Source organism: Ylistrum balloti, unplaced genomic scaffold (assembly GCF_031769215.1).
Source record: "Ylistrum balloti isolate Yb309-2 unplaced genomic scaffold, AGI_CSIRO_Ybal_v1 Utg369746, whole genome shotgun sequence".
NCBI classification, from domain to species: domain Eukaryota; kingdom Metazoa; phylum Mollusca; class Bivalvia; order Pectinida; family Pectinidae; genus Ylistrum; species Ylistrum balloti.
In genome coordinates this window covers 690,965-711,474 of record NW_026781953.1, presented here as the reverse complement: position 1 = coordinate 711,474, position 20,510 = coordinate 690,965, and the positions used below count along the sequence as shown (strand labels likewise).

The following is a 20,510-nucleotide window of genomic DNA, read 5'->3' as shown; positions in this document are numbered from 1 at the left end:
CTTCAAAAGTTTCGAAACTATCAACCATCGAAATTCAGAACATCTACCGTAATTTGTGCAGGGCTGCCTAATCCGAATATAGACGGCTCAAAAATTGTCACTGATATCATGCCGAGATGTAAATATTTTACAAGAGCAACTAATTAGAACTCATACAAATGCATCGGTATGACAGATAGCGGTTCTCGCTTCCGACTCGTAAAATCCCAGGCAGGTTTAGTAGGAGTCTATCATTGTGTTTATTGGTGTACAAGTATTCAAACAAATGTTCACACGGAGGCTTTTATTTTACTACGTTAGCCCTCTTAAACAATAAACAACGTTGGTCGAAATGATACAAGGGATAACCATTGCGTAGTATTTTCCTTTAAAAATGCGTCACTGAAATTGAAACTTCCACCATTTCGCTATTTGCATCATGAATAACAGCTGCTTCACCAAGCGCAATCTACAATGAGTCACTGCTGATTTTTTAAGACCTCAATTTATTATCACTGTTTTTGATTGATGAAAATCAAACTTTCCCTCGATTCAAACTAAAGCTTTCATTTTTTCAGGATTAATAAAAAATATGTTTTTATTGACATCGATTTCCCGCCATAAATCAATTTCTTGGTATACTAATTGAGATTAATTGTTTATTCACTTAAGTAGATTAGTTTTAGACAAACACGTTCAGTACATTGTACACAACTTGCATATGTATTTCGATCGGTGGATTTTCAATTAGATGTTTTGGAGGAGACACATTTGAAATACAGATCGTGAATGACGTATCGGCCGATGTGAAAGTATAAAATGCTGTATATCAGAAAATTACTGATGCATAATCGTCAGGACGTATACCCTCTGAGTTGGAACCTTATAAAATCGGACAATTCCTGAAGTGCTTTCACTCCAGCTTCCAGTTGGAAAGGCCCTTCGGTTGAGAACAACAAGAAGCCATGAAATGTTGATGGGTAATACTTGAGTTTTACCTTGACGTCTGACTCCCAGAGACGTGTAGCATACATGATTCCTTCGTCACGTATTACGTCATATTGTGATGATATGACGTAGGCACTGGGAATGCCATTCAGATTCGTTTGCATCATTGGTGCCAATGTCGTGTTGGTCACTATACCCTGAAATGTTTGCACTGATTCGAAATCATAGGTATAAGCTGTTGATGTTTGTCTATTTGTGATGTTTAAAGAATGCGGCATATATTGTGAACTATTGACATAACTTGAAAATTTAGAATATCGTAGTTCTGGTGACACGTGTGAGTTTTTCATGAGATTTGACGTGTATGACAGTGATATTTTCGTATACAACAGCCATTGGTGGATCTGTCGTTTCGGTGACGTAATGCCGCCTATGACGTCATGATTATCAACATAAGATGGAATATGAAGATCCAGTATTTGAAGTGCTGGATTAATCAGAACCTGCATGAATATTTTCTTTCTAAATTCTTGCGCAACTGCGGCTGCCAAATTTCCGCCAGAACCGTCGCCTCCAACCATCACGTGGTACTTATCTACCGGAAGTCCACTTTTACCCAGGAGGATCTGGTACATGACAATTTCACAGTCTCTATAGGGAGCCGGGAAATGATGCAAGGGTGCCTTCCGGTATCTGAAATATCATATTTACAGAAGCAATTGAATTGGTGATAAAATAGAATGCATTTAGTATGGAAATATGGAAGATGATGAAATATGGCGTTTTGAAAATCGACTATGCTTTTAAAGCTGAATGCCAATTCGAATTCTCAAGTACTATATTATCAAGCCATTTTCAACGAACATGCACCTGTCATAGGGAAATAGAATGCCTGATTGGCCTTAATGCAATAAATAAAATGTAACTGATCTGGCATCAGAGTTGGCGCAACCAACCAAAACCACAAGAAAAAATATACTTCCAAAAAGCATCATAGATATATTAAATCGGCTATTTGAATTTTTTTCTTTCATTTTTAATTAATAGGAAATAAGGTTTTTTTTATTTTTATAATATACATCGTTCAAAAGTGTTTTTTTCAGGACAGGTTGTATCTTCCGGTTGTAACAACGCCGCGAGTTTATGATTTTATCAAGCCAAGAATAAGAAGTTATGAAGGATATTTCGTTTTGAAGTTCCAAATTGATAGATGAAATTTAGCTTAGTCAATAGACTTGAACAAGATAACGAGAATACTGACATGAAAGCTCAAGGGTCAGTGTTTTTAAAGGTTTTAATTTTGCGACATGAAGTATCGATATGGCTGAAGTAGTCACGGTCATGGTTTCAAGTGTGGCAGAACAACAGAAAAACATTAATTATGCGAACAAATTCATATTTAAACGAAAATTCCTATAAATCTAGAGTAGACCAAGACGAAAGAAAGATTTTCAACGAGACTCTGAAAAATAAAAGGAAAGCAGGCTACATGAAATCCAGCGGCACAGCAAATCCCATTTTGCATGAAATCTGGTACCGTGTAAATGTACATGGGAACATTATTAAGTCTTGGGTGCATGTTTACATGATGATACTTTCTGGAAGGTCGGTATTTTAAACAGATCGCGTGTTTCTTCAAGTCTTCAATAGAAATAAACAGCAGTGAACACCAAAGCGTATTTTCACCCAGGACAAATGGAACCAGGTCCGACTTCTTTCATCGGGGAAATGAAGTGATTGGATATAACAATCTTCATCATGGCAAAACGAAACGGGGCATGAACAATATATATCAAATATGTTCTAGTACAATGTACAAGGAAACATGCTACAGTGGCCTATTTCTAGACAAATGTTACACACTGTACATGTAAACCTGACACATGTAATGAGTTAAGCATTCGTGATATATCCGCACTATTTAGTCTAGAAGGTGACTGGATGTTGAAGTGGGAGGTACGTCGGGAACATGAAATTCTGTCATAGGAGGACAGCTGAAATTATTTGCAGATTTATGAACCGACTTTTGGGGTATTAATGAAGAAAATGACAAAATTTAGACGAGAAGTTTTTAAAACCATAGAAACCTTTACATTGAAATTATCAAACACCATCCTTCACATGGACGTGGAAACGTAACATGTTTAGATTTAAACAATGCATCACAAATGCTACCAAAAATCCCCTCGTGGGGCCCTCTTAAATTAAGAACAATGAACAAGATGGTCAGCTTGGTGAAGTTTGATTAAAACTCTCTAGGATTTAATCCATAACAGGGCTGATAAGGATTTGGTTAAAATTATAACATAACGGTGACCTTGACACACACTACAGCTATATAAGTCCAACTCGTCTGATAGGGTTTCTATGTGAGTGTGAAGTTTGATTGAATTCGAACTAGAAATGACGTCACTTGAGTGTTGGCAAAACTTTCTTAACACTCCAACCTTAATACCGACACTTTTTTTATATGAATGTAATGTTTGATCAAAATCTCTCAAGGAATAAAATCGTTAGTGTGCTGGCAACAATTTTCTAAATATAGTAACAATGACCTTGACATGAAGTTCTAACTTGTGGGAGTGGACCTTTATGACAGTGTGATGTTTCAACGAAAGTCGCTCAAGATATTAAGCCGGTAGAAAACTGACAAGGATTTACTAATAGATGATAACAGTAACCTTCACTGAACAACCCTCAAACTTATCTTAGATACTTTTGTCATGCGCGATATAAGTGTTAGAAAATTCATTTAAATCCCCCCAGAAATGAATCCGTTACAACGTTGACAAGGTTTTTGTTAAATTAGGTACAATGACTTTTACCCTATTACCCTACAACTCAAACTTATCACAGATATCATAGTCATTCATAAGTTTGTGAATTCTGATCGAAATCCTCCAGGAGATTAAGTCGTTAAAGCGCTGCCATGCTGACCTTGACAATACAACCTTGAGACTACTTGCAACGGATATATAGTATGAAAATTTGATGAAAATCCCTATGACCTTGACCTTGACCTCGGCACCAAATCCCCGAAGTTCTAAGTCGCCCATGATAATAAACGTTCTTTTATCAGTGTTTCAGCGAAATCCCAAAAGGGATGACGCTCCTTGATTGCTGAGTTCTTAAAATAGAAATGATGACCTTAATGATACGGTCACACTGAAACACTCCTATACCCTATTAGACATTTGTCTCGAGGGAGTGATAAGTGCATTCAAGATGATTTTGTAACTCGCTATCCATTGGTTCTTGAATACAATGATAACACTTCAGAGAAGATAACTCGGTCGTTCCGTTACTTGATCCATACAGGTGGGTTTGATACTGTAAATAACTTAAGTTCTCAAATACCAGTTAACCTCCGACTGGCCTTCACTAACTGTTTTAGACAACAGATGCTCACGATATTTCCTCTTTTAGCTTTCTTTCTGTACAAATAATTAATATCGATTTAGACTATTCTGGATCGTCTTACAGTGTAGCAAAATCTCCTCGTCACCAATAAAAAAAATATACGTGAAGGGCTTCTTTTATAGACCAACGGATGCGCAAGACACAGATGCGACAGATATACATTACCTTGACTAATGAGAACATTTCATGAGAAAATAGAAATATTTTTCTTCTTTTTAAAAGACGTTGTTGTCCGTTCTGTATGTGACAGGGAGTTCAGAAGGGAGAAATTATTCAGGAATGGTCTGTGACGGACTGAAATATTCTTGTCCTTACTTACTCTGGTGCGATGATGAGAGTTCCAGTCTTGTTTGCTAGTTGTGCTAGGAATGCTGAATAACTATCTGAAACGAAAGCAATTTAAATGAAGTTAACTCAATGTTTATCTTGACCTGTTTGCTTCGTAACTCACACTAGCGTTTCCGAGACGCCTCTTCGAGAGCGATCTTTCAACGAGAAATCCGACATAAGGGAAATCACTCTTACATCGTGCTTGGGGAAAAAAAAATGTAACTATGCAAATTACTTACTGACAGTGAGCCAGGTCCAGCCCCCTCCGTGTATATACATCAATGTAGGATAGTTGGCCTTACGAGCTGGACGTTTGGGCTTAAACACACGCACGTGCACATCCTGTATTGTCTGGTCAATAATCTTTAATCATGATTTGAGATCAGTATTACAAACAATCAGCATCAACCGTTAACAATATTGCAGACAAAAACATAGAGTTTTATCACAAACTGTCCTTTTATACCGCTGTCAAAATTTTTACGGGAGGTACATTTATTAGGATACTACGTTGTCCGTCCATATGCCCGTTCTTCCGTCGTAAACTTTTATTTTAACAGAGACCTTCTCCCCATGTTTTTAACCGATCAAACATGGTAGACTCGGTTACTGACTCTTGTGTTAATCTTGTCCGCAAATTTCTTCTCTCAGTTTTCAACCGATTTCTTTCAAACTTCGCAGGCTAAATCACCATGACATGAAGCTGTGTTTTCAAAAACGGCAATAGGCTTAACACCTACAGCATGAGATTGTATTCTCGTCATCTGAATTTTGATTAAATGTTATTTCTAAAGGATTTTGCATTTTGTTATTTATCATTAAAATAAATTACACTGTTTTCCAACTTGAGGTTTTACCGTCATTTTCACCATTTTCATATTTGTATTCTTTGCGATACGATAAATATTTTTTTGGCATGAGACGGCCGTATACATGTATTGTCATTAACAAATTTGGTTTCCCTTGGCCATGAAAGGTTTCTACAAAACTTAATTAAAATTTGTTCTGTGTTTTCTGTAAAATCGAAAATGCCATTTGCATGTTTACGGACGTAAGACGGACAAAACGCGATTGCAATCGGTCAGTTGAGATTTCGTCTGAGATGACCGAAAAAAGTTTGGAAAATATGGAATTAATTCACAGACAAGACAGATCAACCTTAAACTGATCTTATTTCTGACAGTTATAGAGACATCCAGTTGAAATAGTTACATTTAAATGCTACTTGCATTCCTACATTTATCGCATTGAGCTAAGCGCGTGTTTTAGATACCGTTTTTTTTCCGTATGAGTAAAATATTCCTGATGTGTTCAATGACTGCTTCCGGAAAGCTTCGTTCCACGTAAAACTGACATGGAAACAAATTGCCTTTCTGGACATATGAGCCACACACACACAACTGGTGAAATTGAATATGGTCAACAATACAAACTCACTCTAATTAACCGAGCAGCATTTTACCAGAGACATCAGGTTATTTTTCTGCACAAGACAGCGTATACATGTAAATGATGGAAAAGTCTTCCTGAACAAGTGATCCAGACTAGAACAACATACCAGTTCAAAACCCGGCTAGACAAACTTTAGGGAAAAACACACTCAGGTTTGACTTAATTGCTAGCTATCGAACAGACTCTTGAAGGATAAGGAAAAATTGTTACCAATCCTTTACCGATAATTCTAAGCTTGCTTTACAGGACCGGGTAGATCCTAAAAGCAGAAATAACATAAGGTAACGTAATGATACCTGTACGTCATCGTTGTGTGACGTCATACTTCCCACCATGCAGCTAAACACGGAATCAACTAACCATTTCACTGGAGGACCTATCGGAAGTCCGGCGGATAGGAGAATATCCAACTGAGTAAGAGAAATAAGACATAACGGAAATTTACAATTTATGCAAAATGGTTGTGCTTTTGTTGACTAATATTCTATAACGATACAAACTAAAAACGAAAAGGAAAGGAAGAAAAACAAACAAAAACAGAAAAAAACAAGGACAAAGAAAAAAAATTAAAATTAATAATAAACCAACATCATTGTATTCTAGAGAAAGTGTCATTTTTCATTTTTAATAAAAATCTGAAATCTGTACAATGAATAAACAGCATTTACTTATATTTTATATGATTTTTAAGGAAAACATGCTGTTTCTTCTTCTGCGCTGACTATAATTTACACAGCAATATATTATAGCTATAGCATTCCTCTCATTTGAATTCTTATTCGGAACGTACCATGTGGTTTGATATCCGTCCAATTTCGTCAAGAATCCTGACTTTAGTCTGATCCTGAATGTCGGGTGGGAGTGGTCTGGTGATGATCACGTGTACTCTATAAGTCACGCCCACCACGAGCAGGGAACACATGAGCATACTATACCGTACCATTGTCTCCCTCGTTCGAGCAATCCCCAATCTAATCTTGTCCCTTTCAGATGTTTTCGGTGAACGAGATTAAAAACACAATTTTGCAATTAAAGATGATTACTTGTGTCATCTCTACATATTTGTATATGTACATCTCCTTAAATACCTAATACAAAGATTTTTTTTTTCAAATGTATTCTGTTCTGGTGAAAAGACGAATAAGATTTGGTACCGGTTGAAACTTGGAAACTTTGATAAAGATAAGTTTATAACTAGACACAGATACGTCTCTTCTAGATGGTGGGATATTCCGGACAATTAAAAATAAATCAGAAGTTTTCCGTTCAGAGTCGAGAACCTAACCTATCACAAACAAAGCCTGTCGATTTTTCAAATGGTGAACGCACACATTTTAAATTCCCTTACAAGGCGGCTTGTGTTGACTGGGAATATAGTGGTGTCAGTTCCACCATGTAAATTCATCTGTAAAGCATACCTCTCGATACTCAACAACTGATTTATTAATTATTTATGATTTTCCTATTCTAATTTATATCAAGATAATTAATAAATTAAAAAGTAATATTCTCTTCCGCCAGATGAAATAGAGAGAAACCTATCACAACATTTCATAATCGTGTTCTGTCATATCATACAGTGTAGCATCTATCCTTAAATATATTTCTTTCATTTCACATCAAATCAAAGAGGACAAATATTATTTTAAAGCATGATATTAATTTAAAGGAACGCGGTGATATGTTTTATATAGATCAACATGAAGAGTAATAATTGCTATGTTTTATCAAATAGTGATGTACCTCCTAACACGTACAGTAATGTACTGATGTAATATAAATCCTGACATAACCCCTAGAACGTACAATGATGTACTGATGTAATGTAAACACTGACATAACCCCTAACATGTACAATGATGAACTGATGTAATGTTAACATTGACATAACCCCTAACACGTACAATAATGTACTGATGTAATGTAAACCCTGACATAACCCCTAACACGTACAATAATGTACTGATGTAATGTAAACACTGACATAACCCCTAACACGTACAATGATATACTGATGTAACGTAAACCCTGACATAACCCCTAACACGTACAATAATGAACTGATGTAATATAAACATTGACATAACCCCTAACACGTACAATAATGTACTGATGTAATGTAAACACTGACATAACCCCTAACACGTACAATAATGTACTGATGTAATATAAACATTGACATAACCCCTAGCCCGTACAATAATGTATTGATGTAATATAAACACTGACATAACCCCTAACACGTACAATAATGTACTGATGTAATGTAAACACTGACATAACCCCTAACACGTACAATAATGTACTGATGTAACGTAAACCCTGACATAACCCCTAACACGTACAATAATGTACTGATGTAACGTAAACCCTGACATAACCCCTAACACGTACAATAATGAACTGATGTAATATAAACATTGACATAACCCCTAACACGTACAATAATGTACTGATGTAATGTAAACACTGACATAACCCCTAACACGTACAATAATGTACTGATGTAATATAAACATTGACATAACCCCTAGCCCGTACAATAATGTATTGATGTAATATAAACACTGACATAACCCCTAACACGTACAATAATGTACTGATGTAATGTAAACACTGACATAACCCCTAGCCCGTACAATAATGTATTGATGTAATATAAACACTGACATAACCCCTAACACGTACAATGATGTACTGATGTAATGTAAACTCTGACATATCCCCTAACACGTACCATGATGTACTGATGTAATGTAAACACTGACATAACCCCTAACATGTACAATAATGTACTGATGTAATGTAAACACTGACATAACCCCTAACATGTACAATAATGTACTGATGTAATGTAAACACTGACATAACCCCTAACACGTACAATAATGTACTGATGTAATGTAAACACTGACATAACCCCTAACATGTACAATAATGTACTGATGTAATGTAAACACTGACATAACCCCGTACAATGATATACTGATGTAATGTAAACACTGACATAACCCCTAACACGTACAATGATATACTGATGTAATATAAACCCTGACATAACCCCTAGAACGTACAATAATGTACTGATGTAATGTAAACACTGACATAACCCCTAGCACGTACAATAATGTACTGATGTAATGTAAACACTGACATAACCCCTAAAACGTACAATGATATACTGATGTAATGTAAACACTGACATAACCCCTAACACGTACAATGATATACTGATGTAATATAAACATTGACATAACCCCTAACACGTACAATAATATACTGATGTGATGTTAACATTGACATAACCCCTAGAACGTACAATGATATACTGATGTGATGTTAACATTGACATATCCCCTAGAACTTACAATAATGTACTGATGTAATGTAAACACTGACATAACCCCTAGAACTTACAATAATGTACTGATGTAATATAAACACTGACATAACCCCTAACACGTACAATGATGTACTGATGTAATGTAAACACTGACATAACCCCTAACACGTACAATAATGTACTGATGTAATATAAACATTGACATAACCCCTAACACGTACAATGATGTACTGATGTAATGTAAACACTGACATAACCCCTACTATGTACAATGATGTATTGATGTAATATAAACACTGACATAACCCCTAACACGTACAATGATGTATTGATGTAATATAAACCCTGACATAACCCCTAACACGTACAATAATGTACTGATGTAATATAAACCCTGACATAACCCCTAACACGTACAATAATGTACTGATGTAATGTAAACACTGACATAACCCCTAACACGTACAATAATGTACTGATGTAATATAAACCCTGACATAACCCCTAACACGTACAATGATGTATTGATGTAATGTAAACTCTGACATAACCCCTAACACGTACAATGATGTATTGATGTAATGTAAACTCTGACATAACCCCTAGAACGTACAATGATGTACTGATGTAATGTAAACACTGACATAACCCCTAACACGTACAATGATGTACTGATGTAATATAAACTCTGACATAACCCCTAACACGTACAATAATGTACTGATGTAATATAAACCCTGACATAACCCCTAACACGTACAATAATGTACTGATGTAATGTAAACTCTGACATAACCCCTAACACGTACAATGATGTACTGATGTAATATAAACTCTGACATAACCCCTAACACGTACAATAATGTACTGATGTAATATAAACCCTGACATAACCCCTAACACGTACAATGATGTATTGATGTAATATAAACCCTGACATAACCCCTAACACGTACAATAATGTACTGATGTAATATAAACATTGACATAACCCCTAACACGTACAATGATGTACTGATGTAATGTAAACACTGACATAACCCCTAGAACGTACAATGATGTACTGATGTAATGAAACACTGACATATCCTTGCATGTAACTACCTAGTATAAACATGAACATTACTTCATCCATTAAAATATAAATAATTTATTACAAATACTCACCACGTGTGTAACCTCCAGTATAAATAACCCGCCTGTGTCAGGGTATGATGTATTCTCCTAATCGCCAAGTACTGATAACTCCGTGATAATATGTTATCATGCATGATACGGGGAGTTAAGACTGAGTTTGTCGAGACACGTTATGGGGCAGTGTTTGATTATGATAAAAACTCGTTGATTTTTTAATAGGAACTAGCATCACCCTTTAACACAATTCTGATTACGTACTTACACAGCTGTTCAATTTATACCTACGTTCGAGGCGCAGTCTGGTAAACAACGTCTTGATACATGTATTAAATTGGTGCTTTGAACGTATATATTAACAAGCAGACCATGAAAAGAAAAAAAACTAAATCCCGAAATAACATTTTTTTCAAACTTATAGTATATCTTACATTAAAAATTAATTAGTATTACTAAAACGAAACAAAACATATCAATATTTTAACTATGGACAAATCCACTAACAATAGCAAAGCCAAGGATCGAATCCGGTCACATTACATAGTTACTAAGTATTATACATACATTGTACGATCTATGTGGTAAAGGACCATATTCATAATCAAAGCTGATATTCTTACAAGTTTTGTGCTGTATTTAAGAAAAATCTCCCCTTTCTTCCTTTCTTTCTTTCTTTCCTTCATTCATTCACTCTTTCTTTCTTTTATTTATTTATTCATTCTTTCCTTCCTTCCAGCCTTCAATCCTTCCTTTCTTTCTTTCATCCATTCACTCTTTCTTTCTTTTATTTATTTATTCATTCTTTCCTTCCAGCCTTCCTTCCTTCCTTCTCTCTTTTTCTTTTTTTTCTTTCATTTTTTTTCTTTCTTTCTTTTTTCCCCTTGTCTTTTTTTCTTTCAGTCATTCCTTCCTTCCTCCCTTCCTTTTTTCCTTCTTTCTTTCTTTCTTTAATTTCTTTTTTTTTATTTGGAATGGTCACTGTTTTCACAGATACGATAAAGAAGAAAATAACAACAGAGGTGTAGTTGCTTCTCCTATCTGGTCGATACCCTTTCGGGTGCCTATTGTCGCTTATAACTTTCACGTCTCAACTCCACTTGGCTACTAAAAAACGACTCAAAGGCAAATATCCAGTTTGCCGTCAGCTCGCCGCAAGGACGTAGAGCGGTGTGTCCAGCGTTTAATCAGCACATATATATATATGTACAATAATTTCATACTTAAGTGATTGCAACAAATGCGATGTACAATTAATAATTTGTTGAAAATCAGGTGGCGTAACAGCGCTGTATATCTCGATATATATGTATGAAAAAAAGAAACCACAGAGCACGCGATCACCGGAATTAGCTGGCACGCCCAGGAAAAACCGGATAATTACCCGGAAACCTGCGTCCAATGGCCAGGACCTGTTTCCATCCCCGCAAGACCGATCCCTCCCGGGATGACAACTGGACCGATCGTCATGCTCTTTTCAATAATAAAAACCATAGGAAAAAATATAAAACATTTCTAAGTGATACTGACTAAGCGCAGTGTCTAGTAATAGATGCATGCTTATGTGCATCTCAACCTTTCTACTGGGACAAATAAACAAAAAATATGAGTGTAATCATAATAAAGTTTAACAGGTCGAATCGCGTGTCCTGTTGGGCGGCTAGAAAATGACACGTCAGTGCCTACACTGCCTACCCCGGCCTGCCTACGTCACGGTACCCGACCGCTCGTGCGGAAAAACGCCTACCGTGCCGCACGAGACAAATTATTCCCGCTTCTACTGCGAACCGCGGGGATATTTGATTCGCAGGTGTACCGCGCCTAACACCAGCACGACAGACGTACGACCTGTTTTGTCGGTAAACAATGACGTCATAGAAGCTCAGGTGTTACCAAGTGAACTAATTGAACTATTGTTCCCTGATATATTTACGTTTTCTCTAAAATGTTTTGATAAAAAGAGGTTTTCATCCTTGAAATATAAAAATAAACAATTATTCTATTAGTCTGGTATTGTAAGAATCTGTGTTATTGTCCTTTGTAATAGAATTAAGAATTCTAGTTTATTCTACAAAGAGAATATTGAGCATAGCTGATACATGCCCTAACTATAAATTACAAGTTGGTCGCTAGATAAGAAAATTAAAACAAAAACAATCATATTTACAATTATTAACATTCAATGACGTGTTTTGTCTTCAAACTAAATAACACATATTGTGTTAGAAATTTCTGACATAATGTTAATTTCACTATTTGGATGTTAAATCCACAACACTGTTATTAAAAAAGAATTTAGCAGTATAAATGAAATCACCGTAGGAGGCATTTCAATTCAAGGGAGAAATTCCAGCCGTCTTCCCTGATTCACATTGATGGGGCAGGGCACACATACACTTGCTTCGTGTTTTGTAACTCAATGTTTCTCATTAAAGTTTCAATTTCTGATCAAGACACATCTGTACATACATTCTTCCTGTTCCTTCTGTACCATAGAAGCTTATATGGGAAGGGAGGTAATTATGTTAAGTATACAGCGGTAAAACTGAGACACGACCTGATACCGGTAGCATATTGCACATGTTAGTAAAATTGTCTTTGCTTTCAAATAATTAAAACAAAAGATAAAATTTGTATGGACTTTTTTTTTCTGAAATTCGCACTTTTATGAAATACTCTGAAATTACAACCGAAGCGTTGCTTTACGCTAAACTTGTACAGTTTTGGGATTGCACAAAGATGTGCCAATGAAATTGAATATATAGAAATGAAACATGAAACTGCGTGCTGTTGCACAAATTAAACAGTTGTCTTTTTCCCTCCCTTTTTTATCATATGTCTTTCCGTGCTTTCCTGTATAAAAACCTTTGACATGTCATCCGGATTTTAACGTTGTTTGAAAAGGGGAAATAAAACACGAGAAAATAACGGAGCTTATCATCATTCTGTTATTTCCAATAACACCTGTCGATGTTCCTTAATCAGCCACAGCGATTTACTCTTTATAACCCATAATCCGCTTACTCGAACACTATTTATTTATCTATTTATTTTACGGGTTTTACGTCTACTAGTACACGGTGTCTGTGAACATGGTATATGTACGAAGGGAGATAACTCTAATCATAACGAATACAAAAAATATATTTATTCGCTACAATCATTTTATTGCGTTGTCACAATAGTTTTTCGTTGATCAACAAAAACATTTAGTTATTTTATTGTATCATTGTCAGGTTCATATCTGTAGGATCACAATTTATCTCTGTTGTTATGGATACAGAATTCAATAGGATTGCACATATTGTGCGGTTTGGTAAAAATGGTTGGCTAATATTACGGATTGAAAATTAAACGGAAAACTCGTGTAGTTAAGACTAATGTTGTGAGATCCCATATTTTATTCACATAAACAGTAGGAGGAGTGAAACTGGACGTGTTTCCTGTAAAACAATCCTTGTGTAGATTTAAAACCTTCTTTAAAAAAACAGGTAATAAAACACAGAGAAATAATTTGTACGATTTGGTTTATTTGAAACACTAGCAGAATATTTTACAGATATTTAACAGTATGGAAGAAATGGTAAGTAATGTGAACATATTATTACAATTCATTTACATATAACGGGGTCTACATGAATTTCTATTTGATATGTGAATTATAAAAAAGTGTAAGAATTTTTAATAAACTCGTTACATACAGATTGAAAACATTTTTGACTGGTTTAATAAACCACACATGTAACGGAAACAAATTTAAAGTTATAGCTTTTTCACATGATTAATTATCTAAACAAATATTGTTTAAAAAACGAACAATGCCATGTCCAACTTGAAATCATTTCGGCTCTGAGTTTCTAGTGTACTTTCTCTTTCTTAATGTGAAGTCACAATAATCTCTGATACATGTATATAACACTGACAAAAATGAAACCATATATAATGTTAAAATGTTAACATAATGGTGCTTCTTAACCAATTCACCATTCAGAACTACTGACAAAATATATATAGATGTTGGCTTTCACAGACCTCACGCAACTAAATCTACAACTATATGTTATTACTTGGTGTTTTAACTAATAGCATTAACATTTCAAGTTCAACTCAGCTGTCTAGATTCATAGAAACATATCTGCCAGAGACAATAAATGACATAATTCAGTAGGTTAATTGGCATCTCCGACTGTGAGCGCCTTCAGAAGGCAACAACCGAAAGTTTACAAGTGAAACTAAATACCCACTTCAGGAAAAACTCCGACATTTTACACCTGTCTAAATCCACCCTATATACATTGAAACGTGTTAAAAATATGCATTTTCATTACGCTGAATAAATGCAGATTTCTTGCATATGTTATATATTTAGGTGTAATATAAAAAAATATATATTTTGAATCTAAACCCTGAAGGGCACAATCTTTGACGAAATCTCAATTTTGGCAGGGAGTGTAACAGGGGTAAAACTGAATTCCAGTAGCTCATTGGGTGATTAAGTTGCGCGAGTCCTTATACATAAACTCAATTAAGTTTTTCTCCTACCCAAAAAAAGGAGTACGCGTTGTTGTAGATCAGCTTCGGAGTATTACAATTGTGGGTGTCATCTTCACATACTGTAAACTACACTGGAAAAATGATAATCTTATTTTCATCTTAGAAATGAGCTCAATACCCGTCTCAATTTCAGATGTTCCTAATGGGAGTCAGATGAGATTTGGACTAAAAAGGTTATAGAGTATCGCTATAAATAAGAGTTTATCTCTATAAATAACCCTCACGTGTATTAATAAAACAACTATTGATGATATTCAGACAGTACAAAAGCTTCTCACTGACGGTAAAATAATAAAAACATATCTTTTGTTATGGAAAAGACTTTTAATGAAATATCGTCATTACTTAAAAGTCGTAAAATATCAATAAAGCAATTTTACTCTTCCCATGAGCAAGGAAGGAATTATACCTGTCTCTTTTTAAATCGACTTGTTCGAAAACGTTATCATGTTGTCCATTTAAGAACTTGCACGTGTGATTAAATAATGGAGGCTAGATACTGCGTTGCTGTCTTTTGCCTGCTGGTATCCACAACGAGGTTGTAGCTTTGTAGGTCACGTGTCACTTTCACAATTTTCACTACGCTTGACGTCGACGTACTCTGAGAATCGCAAGAATTCTGGTCCTCCATGTCTGTGCAATCCTCTGTTTTTCCGTTTATAAGTCTACTCTCTTGTTCACATGAACTATCTCCGCCATTGCTTTTTATAGTCTGCTCGATTGTTTGGTTTTTCCCGAGTGATGTCTGGTCAATGGTATCAATTGCTTGCTCGGTAGGCTTTTCGTCTTTTTCAAGAAGATGTCCAGATGATTCGTCCGAGTACTGACAGACTGTGTCGAAACCAGGCGATGAATCTTGAAGAGTTCCGGACGGCAGATCCATGTCTGTCTCTGGTTTTATCGCATGGCCGTTGGTTCCCGCGTTTTTTGGTGTAATTTTGTCTAGTTCTATAACGTCATCCTGTGTTATTGAATCGATATCTGTATTCGTGTCGTCATACCTGATCCTCGGACAAATGAAGTCAGTGACATCAAACTTTTCTTGGTAGCGCGATATTATTTTATTTAGGCACCTAGTAAACCGGAAGTCATCTTTAACTTTTGGTAATTCTTCTTCCCGGAACAGGAAGTTAGAAAGCACGAAAGGAATCAACCCACCCGCAAGTGCGATAAGTGTCTGATTGGTGATAGATAACTTCAAGTCATTGCTAAAAGCCACCACAACGAGTCCAACAAATACCAGGAAACACACAATCGACAAAAAACTGAAAACAGCTTTGAGGAGGTTGAAGCCCAGACTTCCCGGAGCGGCATAATGGTCCATTTCACAACATTGCAAAAAAAATTTCTTCCTTATGTATGGCGTACCGTGTTTATCTACAAACAGCATTGTCCGTTTACTTGACCACAGGATTCGGGAGTTTTTAATAAAAATGAAATCTTTAGAATAGTTTTCGGTGGCTTCCGCAGATATTTCAAACGCCGTGTTAACATCGGAACTCATCAATTCGGACTGAGCGCTAGAGCATGATTTCTTGAATATATCCATCGTGTGTTTGTGAATAATTTTGTTGAAGTTCATGTACTTTTTATATACTTTTGCAAATGTTGTTTTCCCGTAAACGGCAACCATGAAAAGGAGCGGTACATACTGCATCATGAATGATGAATTGAGAATTATACCCATCAGTGTGTATATGGCGATCACGACCACAAACAGTACAAATTCTACGAGTAGGAACAAAAACGAATACAAAGCTAGTAAACAAAACACAATCAACAAAACGTGTCTTAGCTTCATTAGACACTTAACACCAAGACTTGGTCCCGTCTCCATTTTTTCTCTGTCGAGTGTTGGTAATGCAATACATCCGCCTGTTGCGATGTTAGAAGGAAAGATGTTGCGACATAGGGAAGCAAACAAACGAATTGTGATGTTTACCAAAGGCAGATAATGAAATGTTGCCACGACAAGAAGTGCAGGAAGAACGAATGCCCACACTAAAGGAAACAAGACAAGTCCAAAAATACCATACTTTGTACACGGATAAAGAAGTAAGTTCAACAGAGGACTCACGGATTTAAAATGTAATGAACTGCGCATGTCTTGAAAACACTCCCGGAATAAGATCCTGAGACTTTGCGTCACAGTTCTATTCAGCATGCCTAAACACATACCTTCTATAATGATGAGAAAATAGCACAGAAGAAAAACGACATGTACAGGTGATAGATACAAACTAATATTTGCCGTGTAAGGATTGTCCAGTTGCCGGGCTTCCGCCGCTCGTGCTCGTCCCCCGAAATGGTCCTGTTCGTACACTACATAGAACAATACGCGTATTATCCAGGGAACTGACACAATTATGAGGAGTATAGTGGTAATCAGGCGAGACAGACATTCATGCCAGTGGACAGCACAGCCACAGACACGTAACATATCTGCGTTACAGCATCTCGACATTGAATCATGTTTGCGAATCTCGCAACGGACGAAACTATTGTATAATGTCGAAAATATACCGACGGGAACGTCATCTTCGCTGATTAAGTCTCGAGATTTTACAATAAATTCAATTGTCCCTATATCGCATTCAGCCGGTTTCTCCGCCTTAAGCTTCTTTACACTTTTGCTGAAGTGTGGCATGTATTTATGCACAAGTTCGTCCGTGACAACATTATTTCTAGACACAGCTTTCTTTGGAACAGTCGTCTTTAGTATCGTCACGGGCTCTCGTTCCGAGTTCGAATCCTGTTTGTAACGTATGGATCCCTTTGTGTCGCTATAGTAGTACTCGGGAACCAGGAGAGGGCAGAATATTATCACTAGAATATTTATGATAGTGATAAAAATCTTCACTATCTGCATGTTAGAGTCTACCTTAAGTTCATCGCAAATAGGCAGTCCATGCTTGTTGATGTGACAGCACGTATAGTGAAATATTGCGACATTGTCATCATTTGCTATGGTCATGTGACACACCTGTACATTCACCGACACGGTTGTTGATTTCTCTGGTGGTTCTTTGGAAGAATTTGTGATACTCCAATAAGCAGACGGTTCGAAATCGTTCAGAAGGGCATCACGGAAATAAGGTCCTAAAACAGACATTGGCTGGTTTGATAGACATCCTTCTGTCGACTCCGCGATTTTAATTGTAACGTGACCCACTCCAATACTCATGGTTTGGAGAGACAAAGCTTCATACTGTTGTAACAGGCTTAATAATGATTTACCTTGTTTGCCGGAAACATAAACCCAATCCAGGGGCTCGAACCAATCTCCTTGATTCTCATGTAATAACTTCCCAGGGTGGTTTATAAACCGGAAGTGAACATACACCAATTTGTTGTCATTGTCTTTCGTTAGTTCCCGGTAAAACTCGACGTCGGTCTCATTAAACTCTACGGTGCAGTTTGTTGGTACGACAACGTCACGAAGTTCATCCGACGACATATATGTTGGTGAAGTGGTGTTGTCATCAGCAGCGACCAACACCGTCAGATACAAAAACATTAACAAGTGTCCGGTCATCTTGTACTCTTTCAAGCACGCCAGATACGGTTGCTTTGGTTCAGAAATGGTTGGTTACAGCAGGGACGTATAATACAGTATATACGTCCCTGGTTACAGGTTTTCTGTCTGCGTGATATGGCCGTTTAATGTCCCACGGACGTATAAACAGAAAAAGTAGGTACAGCGTTTTATACACCACAGGCACGTCTTGTACTCGGCCTTCCGGGTCACTTTTGAAAGATCCCTGATTGGACAGTGGTAAGAGGGGCGTGGCATCAGTTTTAAACAAGGCACCAGTTAGTACGGGGTGTTCCCGGAACGAATCCATGTCCAGGACAATAGGTAGAAACATCAAAGGGGGGTAATTATAGTCTGTTTCATATACAAACAAAGTTCCTGGTAGACGTTTATAATATGTATGCGTTCTCGGATACAGCCGTTAGTACTCACCTTGATTAGGTACAAATTTGGCTTGCCATAGCAAAACAGTAACTACTTTATCATCCGTGGGCAACATTCTCTAGATCTCAGGAGATCTATCATTACACTGGTACAAATTAAACAAACCAAAAATTAGAAAAATGAACGTAAAACACAACGATGGTTGTCGATTATATGAAATATACCCAAGGACTATTCAAAGACAGGAAATTTATTTGTAGAAAATATTCAGCTTGTTCTTATTATTTGTTTGGTTTTTTTTCGTATAACACGAAAAAAAAACCAAACTGGTAAATGTTTGGTTAAGATGTTTGGTTAATATATTTTCATCAAGCTGGTGCTTACCAGTAAAAACTAATTTCTGTGCTCGTTAAACAACTTTTTCCTTGCTTTAAAAAAAAGATTCACTTAAAGTTGAATAAAATGGCCATGTAGTTATTCTCTTCAAGCATTTTCAATTTTACTTCATACAATGTAATCAACTTTCTAGTCAACGAAACGAAAGGAGGTTTCCGGATTATATCACTCTTATCTATAGAAATGTATATGGGAAACGGTTAAAAGAGGAAAACCTGTTTTTATTTTATTTATCTTTTTATTATTTTTGTTTTCTGTCTTCCTGAATATACAATTCGACCAGTTTATACTGTTATCTTAAATAGACGCTAACTTTCCTTCTTAGAGCGAATATGATTATAACAAAGTATACTTCTCACTGGACAGTTGTCTGATGACAATTGATGCATCGACACATAACACAAACATTTTCTTCCTTTAGTGTCTTGGATAGAGGACGTCTATTCAACTATACATTCGAAAGTTCAAAATTCAATTTTAGTTTAATTTCCTTTTAGCATAATTGTGTAAATAACGTTTCATTCGATCTAACAAATTCTATTTTCTTACTTCAATCGTACGCGTATGTCCATTTACTTTAAAGAAACATATCAAATTAAAGTGCATGCGTACCAGTTATTGACACGTTTTAGGAACTGGTGTTGCTTACTGTCCACCCCTGCAGGTATAGTCTTTGTGCTATTTGTTATTTTCCCATCGTTTATTTATTTATTGTGTTGTTATCAAATAAATAAACAAAATGCTAAACTGCCGTCATCAAAAACCCACTGGACTTGTTTGTGAACAGAAACATACCTTAGTCCGTGGTCACAATACTATCTAAAAGACTTTATTAACAGTTTTTCGCCATTGTCCTCAGGGTAAGGCCAAACCAATCTGACAAGGTGGAATTTAATCTATAAATCCGTCTGGTTCAATTTATGTGCCGGCACATCTGAAGATCGTCACCTGTATGTCGCTGTAGGTAACACAATTAAGTCACATTGGCATGTTTATGTTAAAATAGCCTTGGAGTAAACACACCTCTGGTCCTGGTAA

At 36.2% G+C, this 20,510-nt stretch overlaps 1 protein-coding gene across 1 annotated transcript; it reads right to left on the bottom strand.

Annotated features, from left to right (window-relative positions):
- Positions 1 to 833: 833 nt before the first annotated feature.
- Positions 834 to 7,072, bottom strand: LOC132543225 (arylacetamide deacetylase-like). The gene is made up of 5 exons (XM_060206705.1): positions 6,920 to 7,072; positions 6,426 to 6,539; positions 4,917 to 5,040; positions 4,667 to 4,730; positions 834 to 1,620 (listed from the first exon to the last, which is right to left on the bottom strand). The coding sequence occupies exons 1-5, from the start codon at positions 7,070 to 7,072 to the stop codon at positions 834 to 836; spliced, it is 1,242 nt and encodes a 413-aa protein (XP_060062688.1).
- Positions 7,073 to 20,510: the final 13,438 nt, after the last annotated feature.